The following is a 16,249-nucleotide window of genomic DNA, read 5'->3' as shown; positions in this document are numbered from 1 at the left end:
ATTTATTAAAATGAGTGCAAAAACAAAGCAAAATAATAAATCAAAATAATAATAAAAAAGTAAGATATAAATAATAACCTATTAAAAAAGTAATTAAATAAATTCAAAAAATAAAACTAATTAATATTTATGTAACATAATTTTGAAACTCTTGCCATTCATAAAAATATAATTACTTTGAAGGAAAAAACTCTTTCTTCAAATTCTTTTTGCTACTTTTTCCCATATTTTCGCTCTTTAAAACTTGTTTTTCCCCAAAAATGCATGCTAATACCAAGATTTTATCTATAATTTCAAAAATGCCCATAACCTAAAAATCATTTCTTATTAGAATCTATATGAATGAAACATGGCGCATTCGTTTTCGCGCAGTGTACAAATACCTTGCACTTTTTGACAGTATCCTATGTATGTGTGTCTCTTTATATATATATGTACATATATGTGTGTGTATCTGTGCCCTGTACACCGTACTATATGGAGCCATGGGTAAGGTTGTCCAACCTGAGAGGATCTCACACACGCACACCTGGGCGCAGTGCACCTATGTGAATATTTGTTTGCCCATTTTCAACAAGTTGTTGCTATGTATATCTAAAACTGAAACTAAATTTTGAGATCGTTTGTCGCTGAAGATACAAAAGCGCAGCGCAGCGCAGCGACGTGACGCTAGCAGCAACTGCGGCGGCAGCGGCAGCGGCGGCGGCAGCAGCGTCGGCGTCGGCGTTGAGAACAAACAGAAACAAAGCAAATAGAAGCGACGCGTCGACGTCTCCGTCGACGTCTTCGTCGTCGTCGTCATTGCTAACAACAACAAAGGCAAAACTAAGTACACAACAAAAAAAAAACAACACGAGCGCTCTAGTCGGGAGTGCCCGACTAAGAGATACCCTACACTCAGCGCGGCTTGCTGCTTCTTCTTCTCTCATCATCATATACCTCCAATAATTTCGGGGGAATCCACAATGTGAAATAGTTTAGATCTGCGTATGCTATACGAGAGCATACCCTCTAAATTTGGCGTCTATCTCACAGGAGACTTCAGGTGTGTTCTAAAAGCCTGTTCTACAAATCGGGTTTTATCGATTTTGTAGAAAAAGTGAGTTATCGATGATTTCAATTAGGGAATTCTACGTTCCAAATTTTATTTGATGCCTCTAGCTCTGGCAGTCCTTTAGAGCAGGTGGAGAGTTCTGGATCGAGATGCTTTTTTTGCCAGTTTGATCAATTTACACCAAACAATATGATCCCCTTTCCCCCCTCCTTTTCAATGGGTATAAGAAAGACCAGAAATGTTTTTTTTTTTGAAATTTTTTCTTTTTACCGAAAAGCAACAACAACAAGAAACGCCACTTAATTTCAAGTGAAATAGCCGACGCGCATTATTTGAGTTTTGAAATGGAGAGCACAAGTCGAAGTCGGATATATGTATATATCGGTATACCATATGCACACACATACATATGCCCAAGTTTACATGCATTATATTCATACAAGCATATAGGGAGAGCTCAGTGGTATATGCAATGGACATTGGAAAAATGTGGTGTATGCACAACTGGACGGCGTCTTGTGCACTCTGTTTGAATATGATTAGATAGTTAGATGTTGCATGTAAAGCACAAAAATTGTTAATCCCACGAACCGAGCCCGGCGGAAATGCTCAAATGTGAGACACTCATCAATCAATAATACTCAATATTTACCTAAATTCGGGTAATTCGAGAGATCAACAGTAAACAACAGGATCGAATAGACGGATAGAAATTTCTTAAAGAATAATAACTGATATTTATTTGCGGATTAAAGAGAATATTCGATTTAGTTTATTAATGCACGATAGATGAAATAAAAATATAAATTATTCCTGTGATCTATTTTGTAATAGAGTATTTCAGTTTGTTAAGCTATATATATAGTATTTTTAAAGATGTTATCGCAGTTGGACCGAGTTATCGATTTATTCAGCTCACTAAATAACGGGATTGGGGATCGATCTTCAAATGTCTTAGCACAGAATATCGCTCATTCTTTGTGCACTTTTGTGCCCTTTCTCAAGCATTTTTCCAAATTTTGTTTTTGTTTAGCATGTTTTATATGTCAGATTTCTCAAAATGTATATTACATTTTTATTTTATACTGGAATACTAGTATAATAGAAAAAAGAACCCAGCAATTATATCATTCTTAACGTATTTTATTTATATTTTGCACGTAATTTGATCAACTAGGATTATCCCCACTTGGTTTTACACCCCATTTTGGTGTATGTATATCGTTCCCATCGAATTCCACGCAGATATAAACACACACACACACACAAACATATAGGCAGTGGCAACGCTCAAGTTTACGTTGCAATGTGCTGACATGGCGGCGCTTGGCCGACAGGAGTTGCCACTTAGCCGCTGGCCGAGCGCGCACATATGCACTAACACACACAAATTCAAACACATACACACAAACACACATAGCTGCATTTGCCCATTTATATCACTGTATGGGTTTGTAGTTTGTGCAAGTCTACAGTTGGCTCGTTGATCGTTGCGCTGCCGTCGCTGCCGACGCGCTGCAGTGACAAGAAAAACACTGACATCAACGACGACGACGACGTCGGCTTCGGCTTCGGCTCCGTTTCTAGCTCCGATTCGTTGTTAGCTCGTGTCTCTGGCCGTGGCTCTCAGCGCTCCGCTATTTTCCCCCATGGCGCATTGCACGTTGCGTTCACTCGTCGATCGGTCGCGCTGCGGGCAAGACGTGACTTAGGCCCAGTACGCTGTGCGCCGGCAAACGTTATGCGTTGCCAACTATTCGACACTTAAGTACATTTCATTAAAGTTTGTTTGGCTCATTTTTTTTTTTTTGTGTTTTTTACTGTTGTTGATGCCTGCTCAAAACGTTTAAAGTTGTAAAAAAATAAAAAAAAAAAACGCGAACATTACACGACGCCGTCGTCGTCGTCGTTAACGTCGCGCTTTGCAAGCGTAAAGTGTCTGCCAAGTGAAAATTAACCGGGTTTTTTTCCGTTCTATGTACTTTACAATAATTTAGTTACGTTTGTATTTCTTTTTTTTTTTGTATTTTTTCGCTTTTTTTTTCGAACTAAAACTGAAAACCTAAAACTGAAGCTGAGACTGCGAGAGCCGTAAATTCTCAAAGCTGCCAAATTAAAAATTGAAATTTTCTGCTGACAGGCGACAAAAATGTAAGTTTTATTTTTGTTTTTTGTATGTGATGTTTTTTTTTTTTTTTTTTTTGTAAATGCTCATTATATATTTACATGTGTGTAAGTACGTGTACTTAATTATGACTGAAACCGAAGCTGAAGCTGAAGCTGAAGCTGAAGCTGTGTCTGTCTGTCTGGCAACAAGATTTCATCGTCATTTTCGCCTTGACTTTCGACTTTTGTCTCTTGACATCTTCTCATATTAGCTTATTAGCTCCGTTTTGTGCAAGTAATTTCCGGCCTTTTCTAGTTGGATATTGAACTGCATACAGTAAATTATTATACTTTATGATAAGTCATTTTATTTAGTTGTTGTCGCAACTTCCTCGAGCCGAGAGAGAGATGTCGAGGCAAAGTGCATATATTTTTGCATGTTCTTATATCTTATCTATCCGTATCTACATCTCTAAATATACAAATATATATATCTACTATATACAAATATGTATCTATATACGATGTGTGCTTGTTAAAGTTGGCACAGCTTTAAGTCTTAACAGAAACGAAATAAAATTCATGCTCATAATTTATATTTTAATTGCTTTAGAGTTCGAAATAAATAAGCATTTCGGAAGCTTAGAAAACCTGTTCAACTGACATGCCGAACTTCAAATACCCTATTCTTGCCATTTTGCTCCTGCAGAGGCAGGAAAAACCCTTCTCCTGTCTGTAGAAGGAAACTTCTCTTTTGTCCCATCCTTAAATATTTCGAATATATGTATATCTGCAGATTTCAAGATACTTCAAGGTCTTACAACAGGCAGAAACTATCTCAAGCTTTGTTTCTATAAATCTGGCTGACAATATTTAACTATTCCCATGATCCTTATATTGAATCTTTAACTGTAAAATAACATTTTAATCATTATTATAATATATTTGTATATATAGTTATTTACCCAACTGGTATCTGGAGCCTTGAGTTAAGATCCATGCCCAATAAACTAAGAGTGGGATTCGGATCCTCATTTTTAAGTCTAAAAATGTAAATATTCATACGAGTTGAAGGATATTCGTTTAATATTGTTGCTGCCACTTGTTGCATGTGCAAATTCCTGGTATTGTTTGCAATCGAATTTGGATTTTGTTTCGGTCGAATGGAATCAAATACCAACAAAACGCAGACGCTGCCGCTGCCGCAACCAGAAACCCAATGTCGTACGCGAATCGAATCCAAACTAGAAATCGCTCAGACACTCGGTTTCCGCGTAGGGTTTGTGACTCCCCGGGGTCTTGTTGCTGTTTATGCTAAAACCCCCCCTCCGCCGTACCCTACCTCGCCTGCTGCATGGATGCAAATAATTGAGTGCGGCATCTGGAGTCGAGCCACATTTAATTATAAACAATCGAAATTGGCTGTGCGTGCGTATTATATGGAAACCCTTCGGTTTGCCACAGACCACGGACCACGGACCGCGGACCTGTCGGGCCCGCCGTACACTTCCCGGCTGTGGGTGAGTATATATGGGCACGGTTATGGCTCGGCGATAAGATAAGCCCCCCCCCCCCCCCCCCTCAATGGCAATGGCAATGGGCGGCGGCCACGTGAAGAAGTCAGCTCAGCTCTGGCCTGCTGCTAATCCAATCGGAATTGGTCGAACTCGGTTGATTTCACGTTTATTATTTAGCTATTTATTATTGCATTATGATTTTGAAGTCTTAAGTATTTTTTTTTTTTTGGGTTTTTCGCTTAGTTGATCGTTTTTGTGCAATTGTCTCGCCCAAATTTTGACTCATGGCTCTGAAAAATTCCATGGCATGTGCTTTTATTTGATATCTTTCGTATTTTTTTTTTAACTAACAATATTGATAAGCATTTTGCGTACATGCGTTTGTTTTTTTCTTCTTTTTGTTTTTTATTGAATTTGTTGAACTCATATCTAAAATTGGAAGTGCTTATACTTGATAAAAATGTTCATTTTGAACAACTCGCCAAAGCTCTCTGACAAATTTCTGATTATTTTCAAATTATTTGACCGGCAACAACAACAATTAGATCTATTTTCTATTTATTTGTCAACTTCGTACGAACGAATTCTTCACGGTTTTGGTATGAGAAAATTTGCCTAACTCACAATTAGGGGCATTCCCTATAGTTTTGTAGTGCATTCTGCTTGGGATAAATTGATGCATTTTTACTGTGTATTTAATGCTGTCGAATTTAATATATTATAGTTATCAAATGTATTATTATACAAAAACTTTTATGTCCTTGTTTGTTTTTTGCTCTGAACATAAATAGAATATTTTTAATATTTTTATGGGATCGTTTCAGATTAAGTTAATGGGACACCTTTTTGTATATAAGCATTTATTTATTATTTTATGTACATATCTATGTATATATGATATATCTATATAAGGTTTTCGGTCAGTTTTCCCTCAACGAAGCATATTTTGTTGCTCTTGAATTTTTTGCTGTTGCTGCACTAATTTTAAGAGATATCGTCTTTTTTGTCGTGTTCTTCTTCTTGTATTTCTTGGATTACACGTTGTTGGCAAAATATCTGTTTGGCTTTTTGTTTGGGCGCTTTTCTGGCTAAGCCAGCGGCTGCTTTTGTTCTGTGGTTCTCCGCTTCTCCGGTTCTCCGGTTCACTTCCGGCCGTAGGGTGCGATCTGCCCTGCCCACTCCCAGGGGATCCCACCCAACCCACTGAATTTGGTAGCTTCTAGCAAATGTTACCATACATATTTTGCTGTATCTCTCTTCTTTCATTTTTCATTTATCTTATCTGTCGCAATGGCATTCGGTCTGCTTCTTCTTTATTTGTTTGCTCTTGTCGTTGTTGCTGTTGCTCTCGTTTATTGTTGTTATTAGAGGGTATTGCTGTGTTTGCATTTCGACAGTCTCTGCTATATAATGGCTATATACATATATGTATGTATATGTCATATCTATGTATTAGTATGGTTATCTATGGGCTTATGGCCTGACCGGCTCCGCATAGATACATATACATACATATGTATCTATAGTATATCATATCACATAGTTTTGGGTATGTCCAACCAACTGACGCACAAACCGATCGATTGTCTGTTCCCCATAACCTGCTTTATGGAGGGAGACAGACAGAGAGAGAGACAGACAGAAGAGAGAGAGAGAGAGAGAGAGAGACAGAGCAAAAGGGTGTGTGTGCGTGTGAACGAGATAATGATAGTCAGCCAGACAGTGAGACACTCGGCCAAATGAATAATTTGACTAATATTTGTTTATGAAACACAAGTGTTTTCACACCCAGACACACACACACACACACACACACACACACACACACACACACACACATTTGGTTACATGGCAGCCATGCGAGCTGTGCCTGTGGATAACCCAGTTTGCAGTTTGCACAAGTGTCTCATTTTTTTATACCCTGAGCCAAGTAAAAATGTTCAAAAATAGTTCGGTTTTTACAAATTTGAAATAATTTCACTTTGGATATCTCCTCCACATGGCCTCAAAATTAAATACAAACTCCAGTTTCGTATAAAACTCCATTTTCGCATGCCAAAAATCGCATAAAGATCGGACTCTGAGCACCGAAGTTAGCCGAGAATGACAACGGGAAGAGGCAAATCGTATCTTTCCCTTCATTTCCTTCATTCTGTGTAATGCATAATGTCTACACGTTTTACAAACATATGTACATATACATTGTGCTTATCGTCACATTTGAGCATTTCGCAAGCAAGTTTCGTGGCACATTTGTGTGCTAATTTTAATTAAATTTGCCCCGTTTACGAGCAGCCATTTTGCCGGGACGCCCAACCAACCAACCAACCAACGAACCAACCAACTAGTCATCATCGTCATGGGCTTTTATCGCCAGAACCCCCCCACCCCCCCGTACTGCTTATCGCAGTGTGGCAGCCATATTTTTTGGCTTGGCCCTGCTCGCGACTCACGATTCTCAGACTCTTTCATAAACTCATTAACGCTCGCATGTTTCACGCGCTCAGCCCGCAGCACCTGACACAACGTGCACGTCGCGACGCGTCGTGGGGGGGAGGGAGGGTTGAGGGGGTGAGGCGCATGCGTGTCGCCAAGTGCTCCAATGGGTATCTATGGATTGGGCATGCCAACGAGCATTTATCGTTTGTATAGTCTACGATCAATATTTTGATCATAAGCATATATTGTAGTCATCTGATCCTTGCCAGAAATAAATATCGCTCTAATCAAACTATGAATTACACAGACATCGGTTGATAATACCTCTCAGACAAGGCCAGATGTCGTAGATACAGACAGAGCTGACTATATGCACTTAAATATACACAGCTTGTCGTCCTGATCGGTGTTGTGTGCAGATCAGTTGCACGTTGACCGACACATCACCTTTCTAGGCGATTCTCATGCATTCAAGTAAGGTTTTTTAGTTAGTGAGTGAGTGTAAGTGCGAGCAAGAGAGTGCTAAGTGCTTGAGGAATTTGAAGAAGAGAGGAAAAGGAGAGAATACGAGTAATATAGTGACAGATATAAGGGAAGAGGGGGAAGAAACGGAAAACAAACAAAAGTAACAGAGTGATGGATAGAGAGAAAATGATGCAGAGAGCGAATAAGAAATAAACGGAGAGAGAAAAGGAAAACAGAAGTAAGAGAGAGAGAGAGAGAGAGAGAGCGAGCGAGCGAGTAATAGGAAGAGAGCAATGAAGGAGGATCGTTTAAGAGGGAGAAACTAAGTTAAAAAGAAAGAAAAAAAAGTAAAAAATATAAGTGAGACTCGCATAGAAAGGTCAGATGTATAGACTAATCCGGCTACTTGTCCTTCTCGTCCATTCAAAATGTAAGTTATTCGAAAGGAATTGCAATTGTTTTATTGCATAGTCAACATTAAGTTAACAAAACCAAGTTGCCTTGAGTTTTATGTTCGATTTTCGGTTTTGTGAAAATAGTGTCAGAAAAGAAAATGGCCAATCGATTGGCTTCGGTTTGAAACAAATCCGCTCGAATTGCAAATTTTTCTTGTCTTTCGATTAAAAGCACATTGAATATGGTAAATAAGTATTTGTTGGAGGCGAAAGAGTATCTTGAATATTTGGTAAACTAATCAGTTTCCTGTGCATTTCTCTATGTGCTCTCTCGCAGAATTCCGGCGAGGCTCGAAATGTGGAAGACAGCTGGTGCTGGGAGCCCGCTGGTTCCGCTGCCACGCCCACAACGGCAGCGGACAGCAAACAAGGCTCATCGCAGGCTGGAATGGTGGACGTGGCGCTGGTCGACACACCAGATGTGTCTGGGCTGAACAGGATAATCGCGAATCTGGAGCAATCCAATGAAGAGCTGCGCAACTCACTGGAAGTGCTTGACGCGCAGCATGAGTTGGCCATGCAGGATGTGCTCGGCCAGAAGGCAGAGCTGCAGTCACAGCTAATGGAGCTGAAGGAGCTACAGGCGGAACGTCTGGTGGCCCACGAGCTGGAGATGGCGCGCCTGAAGGCACAGCTGGCCGATGAGCAGAAGCATCATCAGGCCGTGGCAATTGTCCAGGAGCAGCTGCAGCAGCGCGTCGAGCAACAGTCCGAGCAGCTGAAGCGCTGCCAGCTCGAGCTGGGCGAGATGCAGCAGCTGCTGGACAAGCGCGGCAATGACAATAGCGAACTGATCGAGCGTGTGCGTCAGGCTGATGCCGAACGCGAGAAGCTGCAACTTGAGCTGGAGGAGCTGGTCAAACAGGCGAAGGAAAAGAAAACTTCCGAGTCGTCGAACAGCTCATCGACGGGCGGAAAGCACAGCGAGGATGAGTTTATAGTCGTGCGCAATACGGATGCAACCGGTTCCAGTTCAGATCCAGATCCTGATCCAGATGCCGATGTGGATGGGGATGCGAATGCCACCATGCCGCCAACCAAGGAGCAGCTGCGCAACAAGCTCGTCGCTTTGGAGTCTCGCATCGGGGAGCTAAGCGCCGCCAATGCCAAGCTGCAGGATGCCGACTTGGAGCGACAGCTGGCGGATGGTGTGCGAGTCGAGCAGGTGTCGGAGCTGGAGACGCGTCTGCGCATAAGCGAGAGCGAAAAGGAGCAGCTGCAGCTGGAACTGCAGCGCAAGCTGCAACAGCTGATGCTCCAGAATCAGGAGCTCAAGCTGAACGCCGAGGCCGATCAGGAGACACACGCCAATGATCTCGAGCAGCAGCTGGGCTCGCTGCGTGCCGAGAATCGTCGTCTGCGCCAGGAGCTGGACGCGAACATTGCCCAGGCCAAGTTTCGGCAGGCCATTGCCGAGGAGAAGGAGGAGATTACAGATCTGGATGTGGAACCGGATGAAGCTGACAGCTCGCGGCACCTGTTCTCGATCCTTGAATCTCTGCTGGCTGACAAATCCGACCAGGCCCTGACTCGCACATATCAAATAATTAACGATCGCCTGAAGAGTGTGACCGGCACGGAGAGGCAGCTGTCGGATCTGCGCAAGCAGCAGCTGATGGTCGAGCACGACAAGAAGACGCTCGAGGCGGACATCTCGCAGTATGTGCTCCAGTGCGACGAGCTAATGAAGAACAACGAGACGCTGCTCAACGAGCTGGACAAGCTGAAGCGCAACAAGCTGGAGACCATCGAGGAGCATCATGAGGAGACAATAGCGCAGCTCGAATCGCAGCTGGAAGAACTCCAATCGATGCTGCAGCTCCAAGAGCACAAACTGGAGATCGCACAGCTCGGCGGCGGCGGCGGCGGCGGCAATCACCAGGAGCAGCTGGACGAATTGAAAGCGCGTTTGGCACATCAATCCAAAGAGCTGGCCGACAAGCAGCACGAAATCGAGCAGCTCTCAGCCCGTCTGGATCAAATAGAACTCACTCCGGAGGATGGCTCACAACTGGAGCAGCTCGAACAGGAATTGCGTACCAAGGAACAGCAATTCGAGGTGAAGCAAGCGGCGCTCCAGGCCCAGCTGAATGCCAAGCAGCAGCAGCTGCACGAGAGCACTGAGTTGTGCGAGAGGCTGGAGGCACAGCTGAAGCGGGTCGAGACGCAGCTGCGGCAGCTGAAAGATGTGCCCGAACAGAGTAGCGAAAGCGAGCTGCTCAAAACGAAGCTGGAGGCGCGGGAGCAGGAGTTGGAGGAGCTGCGCGAACAATTGCAATTCATGCGGCTGGAATTGTTGGAGATGGAGGAGAATATGCAACGTCAGTTAACGGACGCGACAGCGCTGCGCGCTGAGCTGGAGAAAAAGACGGAGCTGCTGCTGACCAGCGAAGAAGTTGCCGAGCAGTTGCGGTCACAGCTGGACAAGCTGCAGGCACTCTATGCCCAGGCAAAGGAAGCCCTCAAGGAGAGTCAATTGCATGATCAATTGGCGTCCAAGGAGCAGCAGCAGCTACAGCAGTTGGGCGAGGAGCGCGACCAGCTCAGGCAGCAGCTGGCCGAGCTGCAGGACAACTCAGACATGGAGCAGCTGACGACGCAGCTGCAGGCAAGGGCGGAGGAGCTGCAGCAGCTGAAGGAGAATAGCGCTCAACTACAGCAGAGCATCGATACGTTGAACGGCGAGAAACAGGAGCTGATCAAGGCGTTGCAGCAGAAGCATGCGGAGAACACACAATACTATGCGGAAATACAGAGACTGCAGCCGCTGGAACCGAAGCTGGCTGAGCTAATCAAGGAGCGCGAGAAACTGTGCGATCAGATCAGCTTCTTGAAGGAGAAGTCCGACATATTAACCACAAATCTGCTCACGGAGCAAACCAATCAGCGCCTGCTCCAACAGCAACAGGCCGATGCCCAGGAGCAACAGGCAAGTGTTCAGCGCGATTTAGAGCGTCTGCGCGCCCATCTCGTCGAGATCGAGGAGCTGCACACGCAGGAGAGCGTTCAGCTGCAGCGCGAACTCGATGAGGCCAGGGACAAGCAGGCCGCCCTACAGCATGAGGTATCCAAATCCAGCAACGCCTACACTTCGGCCAGGTGAGTTCCGGCTCGTGTGCGCTAATTAGCGTCTATGCATGTGTGTGTGTGCCAGTGTGTGTGTGTGCTTGATTATAGTGCTGATAACCGTGACTCACTTGCGGGGGACGCCATTTTGAAAGCCTGTATTCGCCGCGAGTCACGCTCACGTGGCGCGGCGAGGCGCGGCGAATTCACCTGCTGCCAGCGATGTGTGATTATTGTAATTGCGGTATGCCATGCGCCATACTTTTGCACAGTGTTTCCACTGAATTGCCATTTCGATTGTTATCGATAACAGCAGCTGCCAGCTGGCAGTTGGCACAACTGTACTTAGTTGGAAGTCTCAAATGAAATACTCTGCTGCAGCTGTGCATCAAATTGAAATTGAAATTCTTGTTGCTTTAAGGCGGCTGATCGACATTTATGTATTTTATTGATTTAAGAAAACAATATTCTAGTTAATTGCATGTTCACATGAGGCCTTCTATTTTATTGATGATCGAGCGACTTTCAAATGAAAGGCTACAATTTGAAAAGCAGCTTTATTTACATTAAATGGAATTTAACATTCAGGTTTAGCTAGCTTGACATGAATTCGATTATATTAGCTGCTCAACTAATTTGCCTTTGGCTCAATTCAAGCCAAACTGCAAGCTGATCTTATTTTTAACTATTTGTACTCTCGCATCTCGCAACAGCATCCGGGCTAACCAACAGGCGGAGACGTTGCAGGCACAGCACGTGCTGCTCTTGCAACAGCGCGACGAACTACTTGCCAAGCTGGGCCAACATGAAGACCGAGAGCAACGACAACAGGCGGCCCTAACCAATCTACAGTGCGCTCTGGAACAGTTCCAGAATGGTAAGAGTCGGCAAAAAAGCAGAGTTCTCAAGCACAACAACTGTATTCAAATACATATCATATGCTATTCGCCAGACAAGGAGCATGACATTGCAACGGCTACGCAGCGGATGCGCCGCGAAATGCAGGCACAACTGGAGCAGCAGGCCCAGCTGAAGTCGGAGATGAATGTGTTGCAACAGCAATTGGCCGATGCCAATCAGGGACTGCGTGCCGCGTCCCGGCTCTCCGATCAGCTGGAGGCCGGGCAGCAAACCATTGCCGTGCTCCGTGACGAAGGTGAGTCAATGCACTCGGAGCAAGCGGGCCAATGGATTTTGACTAACCCAAATAAGTCGGCTACCGTTCGTGTCTCTAAAATCACACCACCACACCCTGCATATTCAAATTTTCAATTTATAATTAAACAAGAGAAGAACCAAATACAAATACCAATTTATTGACTAAGCAAAACCTTACAATTACCATTCAGTTAACGGCATGTTCTTAACCCACGATTCACATCATGGCTTACACCGGGCCTGAATATATGTACATATGTATATTCAACCTGTTAACTATTTACTTGATCTCACGCATAAACCCGCACCAAGTTCTATTTGAATGTTAAATGTTTAGAGAGCGTAAGTGTTTCGAGTGTTTGAGTGTGTGTGTGCGTGCGTGTGTGTGTGTGTGCATGAGTATGGCTGCGAGCGTGAGAGCGAAAGAACGAGATGTCACCTCACCCGATTCTCAAAGGTAAATATCAGCTGGTAATTCTGGGAGCAATGCCTAAATATGAAACACTCGGAATTTCAGTTGGTATCGACTTTTTTGAATTGCATTTTATCACCAAGCGCAAAAATAAAAAAAAAAACAAAACAAAAAAATGAAGAAGAAAAATCCAAATAAAATCGAATCTGAAAAAAAAATAAGAAAAAACCAAAAACAAAATAAAATTAAAGCGAAGAAAAAAAATAAATACACACAAATTCAATCGCACCTACGGCATGTGGCTATATTGGCTGTAACCGTAAGTTGGTCCATAGAGCAGGTAAACCCAATCCGAACACACATAGTATTCCAATTAGCTAAACCACACTACCTACCACTAAAAAACACGTCCGTCCGTTCGGCCCGATCGCCCGATCACCCGATCGCCCGATCCCTAAAACACTTCTCACTTCCTGTTGCTGGTACACACAAACACACACAGAGACACAGTTAATACTGATCCAAAATTTCTCTTAGTTGCCTTTTATGTTGTAAACTAAACTGTTTTTTTTTTTTTGTTTATCAATTGTAATTTTCTATTTTGATTTGTAGCTTAGATTTGTAGTCTATAGATTTCGTGTACCGGAACCACTGTGCAGGGGCAAAAGGTGAAAAGAAAAGAAAAATTGAATTAAAAATTAATTTAAATATATGTTCAAAAATGTTGAAATGTTTAAGTAGGAAGGAAATATTTGTGGTATTATTTGCTAGTATTTTGCAGTATTTTTTTTTGTTATCTTTAGCTAGTTTCTGCACACTGGTTCCAAGTTATACTCGAGTTATGTGTTATATATATGTATGTATGTATATGATTTATTTTAATATTGTACTTTGTTGTTGCCTGCTTGTTATTTCCCTCATTATTTAATTATGTTTTATATTGTATATTGTAAGCCAATATTTACACGTATTTATGCTGAATTATTTCTATTTGTGAATAGTTTTAATTTTGTATTTTATGATTTATTTTCATATTATTTACTATATCTTCTGAGTTTGTAATGCGTTTTTTTTTTTTAGACCGCTATCGTAAACCGTATATCCGTATATCCGTAATACGGCGAAATTAAGAGAGAGAAGCAACAAAAAAAATAATACAGCCTCTCGTCTATATTGTTGTTAAACTTATCTGCAGCATTGATTAATCTCAATTTGTAAATGTGAGCGATTTTAAAGTATTTGACGCACTCACTTTGCAATTGGAGATTGCTCGAGATTGCAGCTTATGCCACATTATGTAAAAACTTAACTCTTGAATGCATACACAGACACATACATAAATATTCAAATATACAAATATACATATATATATATATTGTTGAGCTGTAGTTTATATACATATATATGTATATCTATATGTATGCCACGTATATACACACTTTTTCGTTTGCTCTATTGTTGTTGTTGTCGTTTTGCCCGCTAGCTAAATAATTGATTTGATTTAATTGATTCTGTTTGTTACTGTTTGCTTGAATTTTGTCTTGCATTGCATTGAGCCAAGCAACACCAGCCAGCCCAAGCCCATTAGCCAGACCCGACGGACCCAGACAGCCAGCTAGCCAGCCAGCCAGCCAGCCAACAGAGCAGCTGCCTCTTAGCCAAATGCCAGCCGCATCAACAGCCGCATCAACAGCCGCATCAACAGCCGCATCAGCATCCGCATCCGCATCCGCATCAGCGTCTGTACGGTTGAGTATTACATCAGGTACTGGTGTGCCATTTAACTAACAACCAGTACTTATGTCATACTACGCCGTGCAGTGGGCGCACTAACCGCATGCCACGCCTTTTACAAAATATATTTATGTTCGCGCGCGCGCGCCCTACTCGTCTGCTCGTCTCCCCGTGTCGATGTTAGCCTTTAAATTAAGATCTTGGCATAGTCCTTAGCCTTAGAGTTGTGCGCTGCTTATAAATCGAGTCCGTTCTGAATGCAATTTGTTTTCTTTGGTACTTTCCGCACAGTGGACAGCCTCAAGGAAGCCAATCTCAAGCTGGAGCAGAGCCTCAGCAGCAGCGAGTCCAGCCAGACGGACAAGATTGACAAGAGTCTCATCAAGAGCCTGCTCATCGGCTATGTGGTTAGCGGGCATGCGGGCGATAAGCAGCAGGTGCTCCGCATGATATCCACCCTGCTGGACTTTAGCGATCAGGAGGCCAACAAGGTGGGCCTCAACAAGCCGCAGAGCAGCTGGCTGGGCAGCATACTCGGCGGCGGTTCCTCCTCGACCAGCTCGGGTAAAGTTATTTCTCTTGAACTACCTCTTGCATACCCCTACTAACTCGCATATCCACCCGCTACAGGCAATGACAATCTGCTGCAGGCTTTTGTCCAGTTTCTGGAACAGGAATCACAGCCGCAATCGACGGTGCAGTCGCGGCCCAATCTGCTGAGCTTGGCCAAACAAACGGAGGCAACGGCTACAGCGTCCCCAGCAACGGGAGCAGGCGGAGATGCAACAACAGCCGCAGCTGGAGCAACTTCAGCGGCAGCAGCAACAACGGCCACTGGCGAGCAATTGATGCATGCCACGCCCCCTTCGCCGGCAATGCCGCCAATGCAATCGGTGCACATGAGCGGCAACGAATTTGCGCCGACGCGGAACTCCAGCTCAATATTGAAGGATATTCTCAGCGACACTTGATTGTTATAGAATAGCCTGGAACTGTGTCTTCTGCGTGTGATGATTGCCTTTAATTATTTTACCATTTTTTTGTTTTTCGATTAAAATAAGTTCTGATAAAATTAAATAGTTGTATATTAAAAAGTGCAATTAAAGTACCATTCGGTAGCACTATGTATATCGTTTATCCCATGTACTCGTATTTACTACTCCAAATACACATCTATGATTGTATACTCTATATATATAACTATATATACCCTTTCCCAATATTGTTAACACACCTTGTACGTGCAGCAAGCGCACCTGTAAATATGTAATATGCTACTTATTTATACAAAATGCCAACGAATTGGACACCAATAGGGTATCCTGTCGCCTGTCATTGATGCGCCTTAATAGCAGCTCGCCAAACAGGAGCACATAGAATTATATAAACAAAAGCCGCAAATAAATATATAAAATACAACAAATTACAATAGATTTCATTAATTTTTAAATTATAGACTATAAACAATAGCTCAAACTTCAATTGTGTGTTCGAGTGCAATTCTGACATAAGAATGCGCATCGCTCTGAATGCGAGACCTCTCTATTCGCTTCTCAAAGTATGCATGAACGCAAGGATCTCAGAACGCATAAGAGCCAGAGACTTGAAATGTAGTCCTTTGGAATGTAGGTCCTCCTATTGCCCGCTCAGTAAGAGTTTGTTTTCGCTAATCGATAACTTGCCTCGTTTCCATGCAATCGATAAAAATCGATATCGACATCGTGTTTTTTGGGCAAATCTTGTAAGTTATAAGAGCTAGAGTCACCAAACATGATATGTAGCTCATACCATAGTATATGTATAGTATATGTATAGTATCAAAACGATTCGCTTGTAAAGTCAG

General features: G+C 43.0%; 1 protein-coding gene across 1 annotated transcript in view; it reads left to right on the top strand.

The window, feature by feature from the left end:
• Gmap (Golgi microtubule-associated protein) overlaps window positions 1-15,829 on the top strand; it is a 29,380-nt gene extending 13,551 nt beyond the window's left edge. The window contains exons 3-7 of the mRNA XM_064684672.1: window positions 8,314-11,135; window positions 11,816-11,979; window positions 12,055-12,258; window positions 14,698-14,970; window positions 15,037-15,829. Coding sequence (XP_064540742.1) covers window positions 8,314-11,135; window positions 11,816-11,979; window positions 12,055-12,258; window positions 14,698-14,970; window positions 15,037-15,377 — 3,804 coding nt within the window. The 3' untranslated portion in view covers window positions 15,378-15,829. The remainder of the gene's footprint in view (window positions 1-8,313; window positions 11,136-11,815; window positions 11,980-12,054; window positions 12,259-14,697; window positions 14,971-15,036) is intronic.
• The last annotated feature ends 420 nt before the right edge of the window (window positions 15,830-16,249 follow it).

Source organism: Drosophila montana, unplaced genomic scaffold, assembly GCF_035044405.1.
Source record: "Drosophila montana isolate Dmon_TW-CO22-7 unplaced genomic scaffold, ASM3504440v1 contig_2954_1, whole genome shotgun sequence".
NCBI lineage: Eukaryota > Metazoa > Arthropoda > Insecta > Diptera > Drosophilidae > Drosophila > Drosophila montana.
Note: the sequence above shows the minus strand (reverse complement) of the source record. Positions and strands in the feature narration are given on the sequence as shown.